The 18,646-nt window shown below is 35.2% G+C and overlaps 1 protein-coding gene across 1 annotated transcript in view; it reads right to left on the bottom strand.

The window, feature by feature from the left end:
* Positions 1-18,646, bottom strand: part of LOC127425541 (ribosome biogenesis protein bop1) — a 118,967-nt gene that overhangs the window by 12,274 nt on the left and 88,047 nt on the right. Inside the window, exons 8-11 of the mRNA XM_051671649.1 lie at positions 17,642-17,803; positions 15,141-15,221; positions 14,577-14,646; positions 1,695-1,827 (exon numbers count right to left, since the gene is read on the bottom strand). Of these exons, the coding sequence (XP_051527609.1) occupies positions 1,695-1,827; positions 14,577-14,646; positions 15,141-15,221; positions 17,642-17,803 (446 nt within the window). The remainder of the gene's footprint in view (positions 1-1,694; positions 1,828-14,576; positions 14,647-15,140; positions 15,222-17,641; positions 17,804-18,646) is intronic.

Raw genomic sequence — 18,646 nt, 5'->3', positions numbered from 1 at the left:
AAGGCCTTCATCATTTATTTTTGGTACTTTTTAAATGCCTTTTATGTATACATTTTACTTTTTAACCTTGTTCCAGACCCAGACTTTCAATATTAAACTATGAAAAAATCCATTATATAAAAAACAAATTTTTACATGTATAAAACTATGATAATCTAAACAAAGAATACAATCAAACAATATTTATTGTGAAAATAATTGATCAATTAAAAAAAAATGACTGTTGTGGCATCATTTTTACCACACCAAACCATTTTAATTATTATTATTATTATTTTATTTTTTTTAAGTTAGTGTACTTGTTAACCAAGTCGACAAAAGTGTCAGTGAAGAGCATGCTTGAGATGAAACATGACAAAACAAAGAAAAAATATAGGGAAATATCACCTTGAGAGCCAAATTATGCAAGTGTGAAAATATTATTTAATTGTATTTAAGATATGTGAAAGGTTAGCTATGAAATTAGCCTCAGTAAGACAAAGGAGTTGACCATTTATTTATATATATATATATATATATATATATATATATATATATATAAAAATCTAATTTTCATCAGCATCATTTCCACTACAGAATTCTATTAAAGAGACAGTTCACCCAAAAATGAAAGTTCTCTCATCATTTACTCACCCTCATGCCATCCCAGATGTGTATGACTTTCTTTCTTCTGCAGAACACAAATGAAGATTTTCAGAAGAATATCTCAGCTCTGTAGGTCCATTCAATGCAAGTGAATGGTGGCCAGAACTTTGAAGCTCCAAAAAAGCACATAAAGGCAGCATAAAAGTAATCCATAAGACTCCAGTCGTTAAATCCATGTCTTTAGAAGTGATATGATAGGTGTGGGAGAGAAAGTCCTTTTTTACTATAAATCTCTACTTTCACTTCCAAATTCTGAAAGTAAAAAGTGAAAATGGAGATTTATGGTGAAAAAGGATTGAAATATTAATCTGTTTCTCACCAAAGGTGAATGCATCGCTTCAGATGACACATATTAAAACGAGTCATCTGGGTTTACTTTTCCTCTGCCTTTATATGCATTTTGGAGCTTCAAAGGTCACCATTCACTTACATTGAAAGGACAAACAGAGCCATGACATTCTTCCAAAAATCTTTGTTTGTGTTCAGTTGAAGAAAGAAAGTCATACACATCTGGGATGGCATGAAAGAGAAAAAATGGTGAGAGAATTTTCATTTTTGGGTGAACTATCCCTTTAAACACATCAGAACTTGAGACGGGCTGGAAATGACACTGTGGTGGGAGTTCTCACACTCACACACACACACACACACACACAATAAATCTCAATTTATTATACATACACGCATTTTTGAATTTCATACTTGAGTAAAACATTAACATACCAATTTTAATGCAAAAGTAGAATTGGAGAATTATCATGAATCTGTCTGTCTGTATGTCAACTCCATACACTGTCTGTATTGGAAAGCTGGACTAATCACTCGTTTACTTGTCAAACATTAAATCAAGCTTTCTAAATGTTAGTGTCTGAAATCCTGAAATTAACATTTAACATTTTCCTAATTAGCAATGCAATGTGCCATTACAATGTGGTAATAAACCAGACTGTAACTCTACACCTATCCAAACAAACATCTGCTACTAAATAAGATACAGTACACAACATTACAGCTATAAAACGGGTGAAGGAAAAGGGGGCGGATCTTACTAGCTGACTGCAACCAGACAGACGGAAGGATTGGGATTCCAGGCCACGGCCTTTACGGCTCCGCCCACCTCCACAGTCTTCAGGCAGCGCGCTGTGCTGACCTCCCAGAAACGCACCATGCAGTCATCAGAGCCTGTGGTCAAAAGGTCAAACCACAAACTCAGTCAGGAAGATGAAACAGATCTGCTTGAGTGAGGTCAGATGTGGAGGCAGTCCTGAATGTGATGTCATGAGTTTGTGTGTGTGAGGAACAGACAGCGAAAATTAGTGTGTAATAACAAGCACATAATTAACAAGCACATAGCAATTATCTGGCAACCACCCATTACACCCTAGCAATGTGGTGAATAGACAAGCACTACTTTTCTTCAGGAAATGCAAAAAAAAATTTCGTTGTTGTTTTTCTTAACACTGTTTTCTAAAAAATGCGGCAATGATGAGACACTTGCAAAATGTACGTTTTAGAAAACACTGTAATTACAATACGTAAAACCTACAGTTACAGTTTTTGCACTGTAGTCAGATTCCAATCTATGGCAAGAGAAAATGTGGTCTAGAAGTGCCGAGGTTAAACGGCAGTGTATATATTCACGTTTATGATGCTGAGATGATGGCCTAAAAGAGCCTCGTACCTCAAACGGGCATTCCTCACTAACAATGTGGCTTAACGAAGGAGAGCGGCGGCAGCTGAGTTATAAAAACGCACGTAACACTGTCACTCAGGATACTATAAACTCAGTGCCGATGAAGTGGCAGTCCACACCATCTGTTTTACTCAGTGGAACTTTCCATTTCAAAAGATTTATTTGATTTGGGACATATATTTGAAAATCCTGAACCGATTTCTATAATAAGATTTTCTATAATAAACTAGATTTTAGTGTTTGTGCAAAACTCATCACCACTACGTGGTTGCCAATGTGTTCGGAGTAATTTTTAGTGCATTACTATGGTGTTCTGGTTGGTTGCTAGGTGGTTCCTGACTGTCCCAAGTCAAAAGAGCCCATGCCCAAGTCTCCATGATATTCTCTAGATATGGCGTGAGACCCTCCTTCAAGTGTACGTCTTTGGGATTTTTAATTTGACAGGTGAGTATCATAAGTCTGACTGATTAGAATAGTATTAGCACACCTATCCTTTACACTCCACACACTTTGAGCTTCTGTTCATGCCCGTCACCAAAATGTTTAAATGCCAAAATTTATTACTTATGGTTAGTGGTTTGTTACCCCAATATGAGCAATAGAAATAGGGATCGCCTTTGCAAATACCACTAATTATAACAACAAACAGTTCTTCCATGAAGTAACATTGTTCATTGAAATTTTTTTAACTTTTTTTCTTATTTAACATTATATTGCTCTGTGTGTAAATAAGGTGGCTCTGAAAAACTGCTTTTGTTTTGTTCCCAATCATGTCAACTGTATCTGAGAAAATTATTGTTTATACGACAAAGCAATCAAAAGTTATAGAATTACAAAAATAATTTATGATAGTGTCCAAAAACATCTCCAAACAAATAAAACATAATAATTGTACATAAGAAACTAATTACACATGCAAACACAACAATAACTCAAGGTTTGCATAGCATGCAGACATGATTTTTGTAATGATGTTTCACAGAATGAGTTTCATTCTGTGTCATCTGAGTCATCATTGAGTCTGTATTATGTATTTGGCGCCATCTCCTGGTGGTCATATGTAACACTGTGCTTCATTTGGATTATCTAATGATTATCAGATTGCATCAGATTGTGTGTGGGCTCATTTGAAAGATAATCAACTCCTCTAAGTAATGGTATGTGATATTTTATGTTCTGTTTATTTTATGTGAAGTTATAAGCGAAAACACGGCATATAAGCAACACCAACATAATTGTAAAAGACATACACTGAGCTATTTCTCGCTATATTTTTGTCTGCGAGTAAAACAATAAGCTGGTTGTATTCTACTCTTTGAGAGCTTTCCAACAACATATGACACATGGCTGTTTGATCAGTTTGATGTTTTTACAGACTGCAATAACATGTACAGTGCAAATTTTTTAATAAATTGTCAAAACGGAGCACTTCTAATTTGTCTTTAAATTTCAAAGCACTTGTTTGGTCATAATGCCTGTATTGGAAAATAGAACTTTAAGCTTTCAAACGATAACTGTTTTGTGTTGGTCAAGACTGTAGTTATTAATATATTGATGCTTTTTTTTTTCTTCTAACATGCCCGGACCATTCGAGCTTAAAGGGATAACCTGAATTAGCAATGAACAATACTTTTACAGTATTTTTAAACTTGATAAGTCCATTTTTACATATACTATACTGTAATTGTTTTTACATTAAGGGAATATTCTGGGTTCAATACAAGTTAAGCTCAATCAACAGCATTTGTTGCAAAATGTTGATTATCACAAAAAAATACTTTTCTTTAAAAAAAAGCAAAAATTGTGGCTACAATGGAAGTGAATGAGGCCAATCCGTAAACGTTAAAATACTCACTGTTTTAAAAGTATAGCCACAAGATATAACCGTGTGTTAACATGATATTTCTGTGATAAAATCACCATAACAGTATAAGGACGGGGAAGGAGGAGGCAGGAACCGGCTGAACAGTCAACGTAAAGTTTAATCAGAAACTCAACATAAAACAAACATAAACATAAGGACACACATGCAACACGGCTGCGTGCGTCTCTCTCTCTCTCAAACTGGCACCTCTGGCTCCCCTTCATCTCACTCTCCCGCTGCACAATCACGGCCCGGCCACTCCCTCCTCCTCGTCACACTCACTTACTAACCATTTCCGTGTTAAGTTATAGCCAATTTTACAACTTCGCTTCCATTATGTTGCAACACCGTAAACCGTAAAATAGATGTAAAAATGATGATTTAACATTACAGCTCAAATAATCCATGAGTTTTAACTGAAGAATTAATGTAACTGATTTTATAAAATTATAAGCTTCACATTTGTATCTGGAGTTTAAAATAAAAACAGAAAGTCTTGGGTTTTGTCCAAAAACACAACTGCAAATTAACCAGTGGCTAAAAGAGATCAGATATGTCAGCAGCGAGCCCTATGAGGCCACAAACAGGAAGTGCTTTTCCCCTTTAAAAAAAACAAGGCAGTAGTAGCACATGCTACACAACATACTGTACAGTATGACCCCATTTGTGACACTCTGGTCAGCCGGGGCGTTTCAGAGTACATGCTATGGAAAACCGAGCCAGAGATGCTTTTTAAGGTCTGAAACGATGATTTAAACAAATTACAGCTCAAATAATACATTCATGTAAGTGCTTTTATTAAATTATAAGCTTCACATTTCTGCCTTTAAACCCACCAAATATTAGCCCCATTGACTTCCATTGTAAGTGCCTCACTGCAAACCTCCATTTTTGCATTTTGTTTTTAAAGGAGGGACGAGTCAAAATTAATACTTGTCAGTTTCACTTTTAACAATCCAATCAAATCCCAATGGATAAGATCAAATCCTGCTCTACATTTTCTTTATAAATACGTCACATTATGGAAGCATGGGGTTTGAGTTTTGAATTTATTTTGTTTATTCTCGGTCTCAACGTGGCACTACTGTCCTATAAAATAAGATTTTAGCATGATTGCTTCCTCCATGATGGCAAATATTACTGTCAGCTCCGTATTATTTATGGTCACTGTCCAAAGTGGCTACAGGAAAGTGTTGGTGTCCCCTGCACAAAATACACAAACACACGCGTCCGCATTGTGAGTCATGCTGGCCAATCCCAGCGGGTTTGTGCAAGACACCAGAGCTGTGCGCAGCAGACGGGCCTCTGACCACCACAGAGTCCGTCCCTCCCAGCAATATCAGTCTGCACGGGCGCTCAATACTTAAAAAGTGATTATGGGTTTTGGAGTTATTACACTCCACCCTCCGTGCCCAGCCCGTTTCCCCTCGCTGTTTTCCCCGCGTTTATGAAGCATGCAGGTATAAAAGTTAAACAGAGATTTTACGGCATCCTCAGATGGTAACTGTTCACCGCGTGATATCAGGAGGCGGTTTTCACACCGAATGCATCTAGTAGTGCATGTCTGACAGCCTGCCGTTATACCAGGGGCGTAGATTCCAGGGGGGGATGGGGGGAGGTAACTTCCCCCCCCCCCAAAAATAAAAACAAGCAAGTACAACCTGCAGTATTTATACCATGATCAATGGAAACATGCAAATTCTTCACACTGCAACCCCCCCCCCCAATGTTAAAGCCAAATCTACGCCCTAGGGTTATACTAATCGAAAATTATTTTAAAAGTTTGGTAACACTTTCTTTGAAGCCCATATTTTGAATGCATTGTAAAGGCATTATACTGCATTCATAGTTATAACTTCTCATCAATATAACTACAGTTATATTGCCTGCAGCATTAAAATTGGATGTTGCAGGAGCTAGTAAAGTTAATGGTATAAGTGCGGTATAATGTAAACAGTCAAAAGGCTTTATGACGATCATATTATGAGTGGTCTTTGCCTGCTTTAAAGTTACAAAAGCAATATCTTCTTATAAAGAGCCATAACATAAACTTGCAACATACATCACAAGTCAAACTTATATAATGGAAGTTATTTATAAAATAAGTCTCCAAATAAGATGCACAAACATTATAGTTTATTGAATAGAGTACACTAACCCCAACCCAGTATAAAATCAGTTTGATTTGTTTACACCAAAGAAGACTGGCTACATGTGTGATCAACATAAATATTTTTTGTTCGAGAGAGTTTCTGATATATTTGAACTTTACAAGTGTTTTTCGTAATCTCAATTTATATCGAATGTATTTTGTGCATGTTTAATGTACAGTTGTGCTCAATTTGCATACCCTGGCAGAAATTGTGAAATTTTTGCACTGATTTTGAAAATATGATTGATCATGCAAAAAAAGTCTCATTTAAGGATAGTGATCATATGAAGCCATTTATTATCACATAATTGTTTGGCTCCTTTTTAAATCATAATGGTAACAGAAATCACCCAAATGGCCCTGATCAAAAGTTTACATACCCTTGACTGTTTGGCCTTGTTACAGACACATAAGGTGACACACACAGGTTTAAATGGCAATTAAAGGCTAATTTCCCACACCTGTGGCTTTTTAAATTGCAATTATTGTCTGTGTATAAATAGTCAATGAGTTTGTTAGCTCTCACGTGGATGCACTGAGCAGGATAGATACTGAGCCATGGGGAGCAGAAAAGAACTGTCAAAAGACCTGCGTAACAAGGTAATGGGACTTTATAAAGATGGAAAAGGATATAAAAAGATATCCAAAGCCTTGAAAATGCCAATCAGTACTGTTCAATCACTTATTAAGAAGTGGAAAATTCGGGGATCTCTTGATACCAACACAAGGTCAGGCAGACCAAGAAAGATTTCAGCCACAACTGCCAGAAGAATTGTTCGGGATACAAAGAAAAACCCACAGGTAACCTCAGGAGAAATACAGGCTGCTCTGGAAAAAGACAGTGTGGTTGTTTCAAGGAGCACAATACTTGTTGACCCCTCTCCAAACATAGCGCTTATGGTTGTGAACATAAAGCTCTATTTTGGTCTCGTCACTCCAAATTACAGTGTGCCAGAAGCTGTGAGGCGTGTCAAGGTGTTGTCGGGCATATTGTAACCGGGCTTTTTTGTGGCATTGGCGCAGTAAAGGCTTCTTTCTAACAACTTGACCATGCAGCTCATTTTTGTTCAAGTATCGTCGTATTGTGCTCCTTGAAACAACCACACCATCTTTTTCCAGAGCAGCCTGTATTTCTCCTGAGGTTACCTGTGGGTTTTTCTTTGTATCCTGAACAATTCTTCTGGCAGTTGTGGCTGAAATCTTTCTTGGTCTACCTGACCTTGGCTTGGTATCAAGAGATCCCCGAATTTTCCACTTCTTAATAAGTGATTGAACAGTACTGACTGGCATTTTCAAGGCTTTGGATATCTTTTTATATCCTTTTCCATCTTTATAAAGTTCCATTACCTTGTTACGCAGGTCTTTTGATGTTTCTTTTCTGCTCCCCATGACTCAGTATCTAGCCTGCTCAGTGCATCCATGTGAGAGCTGACAAACTCATTGACTATTTATACACAAACACTAATTGCAATTTAAAAAGCCACAGATGTGGGAAATTAACCTTTAATTGCCATTTAAACCTGTGTGTGTCACCTTGTGTGTCTGTAACAAGGCCAAACAGTCAAGGGTATGTAAACTTTTGATCAGGGAAATTTGGGTGATTTCTGTTATCATTATGATTTAAAAAGGAGCCAAACAACTACGTGATAATAAATGGCTTCATATGATCACTATCCTTAAAAGACAGTTTTTTTTGCATGATCAGTCATATTTTCAAAATCAATGCCAAAATTTCACAATTTCTGCCAGGGTATGCAAACTTTTGAGCAAAACTGTATATTACATGACTTGTAATGTCTTATAACCACTTAAAAATATCTTATGGATGTTTATAAGACATTGCTTTTGTCACTTCACTAAAAACATACCTAATACATACATATATATATATCAAATATAAATAATACATTATATCTTCTGCAGATAAAATTGGATGTTGTTTGTGTTATAATTCATTATACTCTCTAAGGTATAACTCTGAATAGGTAAGTATTACAATATTATAATTGTGGTTACAATTATTTATGAGAAGCTATAACATTACTATAAGGTGTATTATGAAACATTACTAATGCATTATAATGCCTTTGCAATGCATTATAAATATGGGCTTAATAAAGTGTTACCAATTTTTTTGTTTACTTTTTGTACAATATATGCAGCTTTCGAGACCTCATTAATTTAGACACTACATGGTATATTCGTACTTTTAAATGAAACCAAAATTCACCTTACATAATGCACATTCCTGGCCTTATCGTGCACACCATTTAAAAAAAGTATCTTTGTAATCCTTTATTAAATTGTAATATCTTGCTCTGAAACATCTTTCCTTTTCGCCAAATTCTTCTTACTCTTAAACTTTCCTCAATCCATTCCAGTACGCAAAGCAAAACTTTCGCTTAAATTGCTAAATTTTGTATATTGCACATAAAAATAGCCTGATCTAATGAAAATAATGCAACTTTGGAAACATGTTTGCAACATTATATTAAGCATTGTGGCAGTTCCGCTTGTGAACTGTCCACTGAGTGGCGCTCAAAGAGAGTTGAATTTTGAAGGTTAATCGAGTTTCAAATCAACAAAACCAACCTCCCTACCCTAAACCTTCAACCTAAACATAACCAATAGTGTCAGAAAAAGCAAATGTGAGATGAAAAATGCAATTGCTGGAGCAAACCTCGTCATTTTGTGCTGCTTCTATGACATTTTCAGTTCACGCGTCGACTCGCGTGCTCTTCAGGACTCATCCAATATAATGTGTAAATATAAATGTATAAATCAAATTGTCAATTGTCTGTTTAGCTGTTCACCAGGCTTAAATCACAAGTCTTTTCACTTATATAAGTAACAGCACACCATGAACAATATTAACAGTGATGCTTGCCAAGCAAACACCACTATAAATAAAAATAAAATAAAACTGGCCAGAAAATTGCTTCTTTTATAACAACTTATTCCACTTTTTTTTACTTCAATATTTTCAATAAAATTTTCCAATTTGCTTGCATCTACAATTCCAAAACCAGCAACACAAAATAGGCAACAAAGCCCTGGGACAAAAGAGTCACACCGAAGCCTAAACCCACTGATATGGAAGGAATTATCTCTATTAAACACACACCAGCCAAACAAAGTGAAGGAAAGAAGGGTGCAGCAGCCCGAGCTCTGGATGAGAAGCAGTGCAATGACTGGAAGGTTTGTCAACTGTTTTTTTAACTGTGGGAAAGGCCACTTTATTACTAGTTTAATATATTTTATAGCTAGACAAAAGAGCAACCCCCGACTGTAGTGGTTTTGCATATGGGCTTTATGGAGTTCTTTATGTTCGACTTAACAGATACTGCCACTAAAGTGCAACCGACCCAGTTTTTTTTAATCATTCTATCCATATTTTTTCCCCATTCCCCCATGTATTTTGCCCTGATTTGCTCTTTTCTCTCAAGCACTACTGATTTTCTGCCCCGTTGCCTTTTTTGAAAACCACGACAGGGTTCCCACACTTTCTGAATTTCCATGACCTTTCCAGTCATTTATGATAACCCCATACAGATGACCTTTCCAGTCATTTATGATAACCCCATACAGACTTTTAGAAATAATTTTGGTTCAGATTCGTTAATGAATAATTTAGACCGATGAGTGAACCAGTTTGACCAATTCATTGAAATGAACCGATTTACAAGAATGATTTCTCACGAAACCAGTTTAGAAAACGTCCAGGGCCTCGTTTCCCAAAAGTATCGTAAGCCTAAGTAGATCGTAGAATCCAACTTACGATTCATTTTAGTTTTGCGGCCCGTTTCTCAAAAGCATCGTAACTTTAGTACTTGAAAATACTCGTAGATTAACAAGGGCTCTGGAGTAATCATGCACCGCTAAGAGCATCGTGCAGACACCTGCAGGACAATCTCGAAATTACACTTTATACAATTTAAATACCAATAGCTACACTTTATGCTGAGACTTTAATATCAGGATATATGAGTTAAAATAAATAAAATTTTAACAGACAAGTCTAATAATAATAATAATAATTATTATTATAATTATTATAATGAAATACATAAAATAGATTAATTAGTAAGCAAATAAAGTTATTTGTGTGGACTAGTTGGACAATGGACTGATGCAGACAACTGTATAAATTAATATTAGAAAGAGAAGAAAAAGTAATTAACTTGCTGCCGTGCATGAAAATCATCCGAATATATTTGCTCATCATCCTACATTTATTTGGCAGATGCTTTTATCCTCGTCTCCTATTTCTCTCTGACATCCAAAGGCTCTCTCGCCAGCACTACAAGTTGTGTAGCACAGCACATGCAGCATTGCTGTCACCGTTATCATTTTTGGGAGTAAAGAGCAGACCTCCGCTTTGTTGGTGAATGTACATAAAGCGCATCTTCTAAACGTCTCCTTATTTTGCACATTCAATGAATGCTTTTAATTAGCAGGATCAACACACAGGGCCTTCACTATCTTAACTAATCCAGGAAGCTTTTATATCGAGAGGAATTTGTGAAAACGAAATATTATAAATGCACACCTGATTATGGAAGCAGATTGTGTAAAAATCTTTCTGCAAAAAATTATTGTAAAAACAATATTTAAGAAAATAAAATAAAAAATTTTTAGCGAGGTAATTTACAAATTGTAAAGTTATTGCACAAATATAATGAAGTTACAATGACAAGCAGCACTATACGGTCACATTTCAGCACTATCACATGGACAGCGACACTCTTAAGAAGCACTTAACATGAATGTGCGATGACGCGCTTTAAGTGCAGTCTTGAAAAACGCACGTAAAAAAATTTATGAAAGTTCGCAAAATTATTCGTAGAAAAACGCTCTTAAACGCCAAGATCGATCATTATTGGGAAACGCAGCCCAGGTCATTTTTAGCCCCAAATCAATACAAAAAATATAAAATTATCCTCTGCACAATGAAAAGCAGCGTACATTTAGAGCCATTACGTTTTTGCATTGTGACATTATTTTCACAACACTTAAGCACGTTCTTCCCCTATTCTTATTACCGTAATGTGACAATGCTGTTGTACTTTTTTAAAAATAAAAATGAACAAAATTAAAAGGCAGAACCATCAATGAAGTACGATTATGCTGTGCAAATATTTTAGGAAACTGTCATGAAAATAGTCACAATGTAAAATGGTCCTAAAAATAGGCTTCATTTTCTACATGCAAAATATCATTTCTTAATTGTTTCTTTTGATTTTGGAACAAAATAGGACCAGGACATTTTCTTGACAGGTTTCGGAAAAACTCCCAAACCCTCAGTCACCATTCACTTTCACTGCATGGAAAACAAATGCAATAAAAGTGCACGATGACAAAGCCTATCATTCTGTTTAACGTCTCATTTTGTGTTTCATATGGGTTTGGAATGACATGAGGGTGAGTAAATAATAACATGACCATGGGAACCCCTGCCAAGAGCAAAGCATTATGGGGAAACCACCACCATCCCGTTTCTGAAGGCCATTTTACATTTATTCATTTGGCAGACACTTTAATCCAAACTGACTTCAAAAGCACATTCAAGCTATACATTTATCTGACTTTGTGTTCCCTGGGAATCTAACCCATAACCTTGGCGTCTCTAGGGTCAAACTCTACCAGTACCAGAGTGGTTTTGTTACCTGAATCACCTCATTCAAATTAGACTAACAAATGCAACCGCATTTTCATACTGTCCGAATATCATTTGGTTTCTGTGGATTTGGCAGCACCACTCCCATCGGTAACATTGAGTGAAATTGACTGTGTGTTTTTAAAACGATTCTTCCTACTCTTTTCGTTCTAGTAATTTATATCCCCTTAAGTTAATATCAATCAGATGTCCAGGCCCTACTGAGGGAATACGCAACAGTGTAATAGCATGCATTTATGTTTCTAAAGGAACTCCAATCCTAAAATACGGATAATGATGAACAGACCCAGATTTATACTCAGGAGAGGGTTTTTTTGTCCATTACGAATGAAATCTTTTTATACCTACACATACTGTACTTCTAGTAACGTGTTTTAAAAAGCAGTCTTGCAACTTGAACTGGAATCATATTCACATTTTCTTCCATACCGGTGAAAAACAAGATTTAGAAAATTACAATGTTTGTCCCATATGGCAATTTTTTTTTCTTGCAAAAATATATTTGAAACGCTTTGTAAACAGCATGAATTAAATCTATCTTTCCATATTATTGAAAATATGTTTTTAACCTTAAGTTTCAAAATAGGCTATATTACAAAAGTATTTAGGGGCAAGAAAATTAGCAACATTGGGGTCATGGGTTCAATTCCCAGGGAATATACATGATAAAACAACTTTAATGCACTGCAAGTCATTTTAGCATCTGTCAAATTAATTAATTCAATTGTTAAATGCAGTATACCATCAAGAACAGGTAAAACTAAACAGTATACAAAAAAAAAAAAAAGAAAAATACAAAAAATGGCTACAAAATAAATACATTTATACATAGATACATACATATATACATATATATATATATATATATATATATATATATATATATATATATATATATATACACATACATACACATAGATATATATATATACATATATATTTTATTTTTTTATTTATTATTATTATTTATTTATTTTTTCACTGTATGGGCCCAGACTTCAAAATAAATTTCTAATCCCAAATAAATAAATGTAATGATTAAATAGAGTAACATCAGTGGGGAAAATCAACTTAACTGTTGCTATAAACAAAAAAAAAATAAAAAAAATAAAATAAATAAAAAAAAAAATAATAAAAAAAAAATAATATATATATATGTATATATATTTGGACAATATTTACATATATTTTAAATTATACAAAAATGGCCAATAAATAGACATTTATACAAATGTATTTTATGTATAAATTACACAAATAATATTCGCTGTATGGGCCAAGACTACAAAATAACAAATATCTCATTCCAAAGTATATTTTTCAGCCATTTTCTTCTAGATTTAAAAAAAAAAAAAAAAAATGATATACATTTATTTTTTTGCTGTATGGGTCCAGGTTTCAAAATAAATAATATTCCAAATGAAAACAACAACAAATGAAGTCATTTCGCAGAATGACTAACAATAAATGAGCGCTGCCAAAACCCATAAAAACTAAAGAATGGAGTCCGTCTAGAAAGGAAGAAAGAGATGCATCTTGGCCAACTCATGATAGATTTATCCGCATTGGTGGGTGCCAGTGAATATGACATGTGCTCATCCTGGCTCGTCCAAACCCGCAGGCCTCCTCTCTCTCATCTCCAGAAGGGTCGCAGAGCACCCCCACCCCCCCGCCCTCCAGCAACAGCTATGACATCATGGCGAGAGCTCAGACAGACTTTACCTCAAACTGTCCAACATCAGCTCAGATAAAGACCAGGGCTCTCAATCATAAAAGCTGAATAAATAATTTAAAAAAAAAGAGTTTTTCTCGTTTGAGGAAATGTATTACTTGGTTACACCACTTGACATTTTTTAAGTCGTTAATTCATTACATTTTTTTTGTAGAGAATGCCATAAATGTTTTTCTGTAATGATTTATTTTGTTGTGTAACCTTAGTATTTTAATACCTTTTACTTGATGGTTACACCACTTGATATTTAAGTCATTAATTAAAAAATGTGTAGAAAATGCTATAAATGTTTTTCAAAAACGTATGAAATCAACAGACACAAAGACTGCATTTTTACAAACTTGATGCATGTTTTAAACTAGATTATTAAAAGATTTCTAATTTTTTATCACCTCAGACAACTTCATTTGTCAATGACCTGTACACACATTTTTGTCCAGTCAGCTGCTCTCTAGTGAGAATGTCCCTCCCCCTAATACCACCAGCCAATGACTTACAATATCAAATAGCAAATCATGGTTCATGGCTTTGATGCACACTAAAACAAGACAAGCATTTAGATATGTCCCGCCCTAACTTTCTGTTTCAATAGGAAATCCGTCGACACAGTAAAGAAAACTGTGTTCGTTGAGGCATTGCGTTCAGAATTTAAAATCATGCACTTGTTGGGTCGTGCACTGCCACACCGAAAAAGTTCGTACAAATGCTTCACTTGCCATTCAAGTCAGTTTCTACCCTTATATGTCCCTATTTGATGGTCATTTTTAACAAAGGATCCAATTTTAAAACAAAAAGGGCAAACATGGAACTGACCGGATACGAGCCACTGTCCACCCGGAGAAACACTGATGCTTCGAACCAAACTGGAGTGTCCACGATATACCTGTCAGGACAGAATAAACATAACCAAAGTCAACACAACAGATACAGAAACCATCTCGACATCTCAGAGAAGAAATCTGAACAACAGATCAACCACAAGAGATCATTTAAGGCCATTTCATATTAATCTGTTACCACTAAACAGCTCTATTCTTTTCTTTTTCTGTCCTTCCCTTTTCCATTTTAAAAGACTTCACAACAATTTCAGTTTCAAGACTGTAGTTTTACAGCCACGGCTGTCTCCAAACGTTAGTTTCAAAAACAATAATTTCACTCTTCTGATCTTTGTCACCCACGCGGTACAGTAAGTAATACAGTTTCCTGTCTCAATAAAATCAGAGCTCGCTACACTCACTGCCATTATAAAGACTATTCTAGAACTATCAGAGTCTCTGATCTTCAATCAGCTCCTCTAGCTGTAATGATCATAATTATCAACATAAGAAAGGCTATAAAACTGATCCTAGACCAGTTCCTTTGCACAAAGCTGCATACCAGAGCCTGTGTGGTTGGGAATGGCTGCAAGTCTTTTGGTTTGGGCAGTTTGGGAATCAGGTCTTCGGGATTCACATTCACCTAAGAGATGGACAAAGACAGGAAAGATAAGACAATGAAACAAACTTAAATATGACACTAAATACAGAGCGCAAAAGTGCCCGTCCATTTTTTCAGCCGTCTTGGTTCCAGAAGTATTTTTCCCTTTCATTTTTCCACAGGGAAAAGCCATAAACCAAACCAACCAGCTACGAGGAGAATCAAAACATAATAAAATTTGATTTGATACAAAGAAGTATTTTTAAAAAAAATGGAGAAAAAGATAAAGGTGCAAAACTGGGTACTTATTGTCTACAATGAGAGAATAAACTATAATCCCATGAAGCACTGCAAACAGGGCTTTCACAATTATGATGAATATTTGTCATACAAAATGTAATATATACTAATACATTTTTAAAATGAAACGTTGTATTAGTTAACATTAATGCATGCACATACACATGAGCCTGTATGCTGTAATTTACAAGTCCTACTACAGATTTGCTCATGAATATTAATTACATGACTTGCATGAAAGGCTAAAGTTGTAAAGTTTGTGCAAATCAGCTGTTGATTTAACAAATCCTACTATGGCTCACGAAGATTCCTTGAAGTTTGTTTACTGGATGTTCCTGGAAGGTTACCAAACAACAAGGACATGAAGGAATGGTAAAAAATGTCAGTGTACGTATACACAGACCAACAATTAAAAAAAAAAAGTGCATATGGCATTTAAGAATGCATGCTGTGTGAACACCCCTTCACAGTTGCAGCCTTTTAAATACTTTATTTACTTTATTGAGCAACAAAAATAAATGTAATTTGCGTACAAACTTACTTACGTTTATATATATATATATATATATATATATATATATATATATATATATACACACACACATACATACACATATATAAAATATATATTTATATATAAATGCAAGTAACGCAAATGACACTTAATTGGTGTAATATATATATCAATTAATCGCAGATTTTGAAAATGCTGAAATCTGACTCTATATATCCTTATTTTCTTGTCAAAATGCATTTATTTCCATCTAAGGAAAGAAAACAAAACATATGTAACAATATAAAGCATTATTATCCAAATTATAAAGACAGAAATGCACTAAAATATCACCAATTCATCAAAACCTTTCCAAAGATTAATTGGAAGTTTGACTCATTGAAGGAATTAGTCCTCATAGGTTGAGTATTCATTCATGTTTTCATTCATTTCATATTTCTATATTCTCTATATATCTCATAACTTTAAATTTAAAATATTCATCTCATAACATTATTTATGCATTTGCAACTGCTGTGTAAAAGCATTTATTCCTGCTCTTATTCCTTCTAATTGCCACTTCAGATTCAACTTCTCTGCCACCTTTACTGTGTAAAGATGTCTTTAGTCCCCATAGGTTTAGTATTCATTGTAATGGGCATCTCTTAAACTCTCATCCTCCACAATATAATCTACATGTAGACTGACTATCAGCTTTGTTACAGCAATCGTGAAGCTGCACTTATGATTCACGTCAGAGCATCAACGCCAACGTCAAGCGTCGCTTTGAACTTCACGGGAAAAGCGGAGTGACAGTTAAGACTCGACGTACTTCTGTGGTGATTTCTATCACAAGTCCCATCTGGACTTGCTTAGGTCCTTTCTTCATCATTTTATCACTGACAGAGAAGTGCTGTTGTGATGTGTCAGTCACTGTAATGACTCTGGGCGGACACATTAAAATGGTTTCACCCTCCCAACGAGTGTTTATGCTGGTTTATGCTGTATTAATGGTAAATGCGTAAATCGCGATTAAGAAAAATGAACGTGTTAAACTTTTTTAATTAATTGCATGCAATTAACATGTTAATTCTGACAGCACTTATATATATATATATATATATACACACACACACACACAGTATATACTAAATATACAGTGGCAAGAAAATTATATATTCATCTGTCCACAGTTAGACAAACTGTCTATAAATGGAGATGATTTAGTACTATAGGTACTCTCACTAGAAGTGGCCGTCCAGCCAAGATGACTCAAAGGGCACACTGCAGAATGCTCAATAAGGTAAACAAAGAGCCCTAGAGTGACAGCTGAAGACTTGAAGGAATCATTGGAACTGGTTAACATCTCTGTTCATGAGTCTACTCTATGGAAAACATTAAACAGCCTTGTTGTCCATTGCAGTACACCATAAAGGAAGCCGCTGCTTTCCTACAAAAACATTGCTGAGCACCTGAAGTTTGCCAAAGACCACCTTGACACTAACAACACTACTGGGAAAATGTTTTGTGGACTGATTATACTATACTGGGGCAGACAAATAATTTGTTACAGTTGCACACTGAACTTGCAAATTGAAGGAAATGCTCGCACTGTAGAACCACACACCAACATGGAGTTTAGTTTAGAGCTTATTTGTAAATATCTCACTCTCATCTTCCGCTGGCGAGGACACAGGTACAGGTCGAGACAGCGCTCGAACCGTTCGTGAATGAAGCGCGAGTACGCGGGAACAGCTCTCAGGCAGGCGAACTTCTGCGGCAGGAAACTCAACTTCCTGTCCTCTGGATCCTGTTGCTCCCATGCCAGCCTCTGAACAAAACATTCACACAACAAAAAAACATTTAAGAAAAAAGCAAACGTTGTCAGTTCTGACAAAGGCCAAACTAAAGAACAGGTGCAGTCAAAATTGGGGTCAAAATTTGGTTATATAACCAGATTAACTTGCAGAGGATGCACGTGCTCCGACAAAGTTAAGTATAGCATGTAAAACATACGCAAATAACTTTGAGGCAAATTTTAAAGGCCTAATGGAGCTGTTGCTGGAGGTAAGGGCACAGGTGTGAAATGACTGTTCTGGGAAATCAGCCAACGTTTTGACGCAGCAAATTTTAAAGGAAAATTTCACCCAGACATGAAAAATTTTGAATACACAGTACTGTGAAAAAATCTTGGGCACATTAGATGTCAATTGTTCACGTATGTTAGTCTGGAGCCTTGATTTTAATTTAAAGCTCACTTTAATTTTGGTTCTGTTGATTATTATTTCTAAATTGTTAAATAACAATTGAACTTATGAATTGCATAGTTTGGGCCCTGTTATTAATTTTTTTAATGAATATTTTCATAATGTACCAAGTTAGAAGGTTCCCTGTATAATTTACAGCATTAGCTGAGAATTTATTTTATATGCAAGCAAAATGGACACTATAAATTAAATATACCCAAATAAATCAGAATCTAATGAAGCGGTATCGTATTATAATCGGAATCAACATATTGTGAATCAGAACAGAATGAATTTAGGAAATCTGTATCGATATCCAGCCCTATTTTCACTGATAATTTTCCTACTGATAATTGCCTTTGTGTTCAATTTAAAAAGGGCGCATTTAGACACGTTACTGACACCAAACACTATTGCTTCTTGCATGT

This window comes from Myxocyprinus asiaticus, chromosome 34 (genome assembly GCF_019703515.2).
Source record: "Myxocyprinus asiaticus isolate MX2 ecotype Aquarium Trade chromosome 34, UBuf_Myxa_2, whole genome shotgun sequence".
NCBI lineage: Eukaryota > Metazoa > Chordata > Actinopteri > Cypriniformes > Catostomidae > Myxocyprinus > Myxocyprinus asiaticus.
This window is presented reverse-complemented; position numbering and strand designations above follow the sequence as displayed.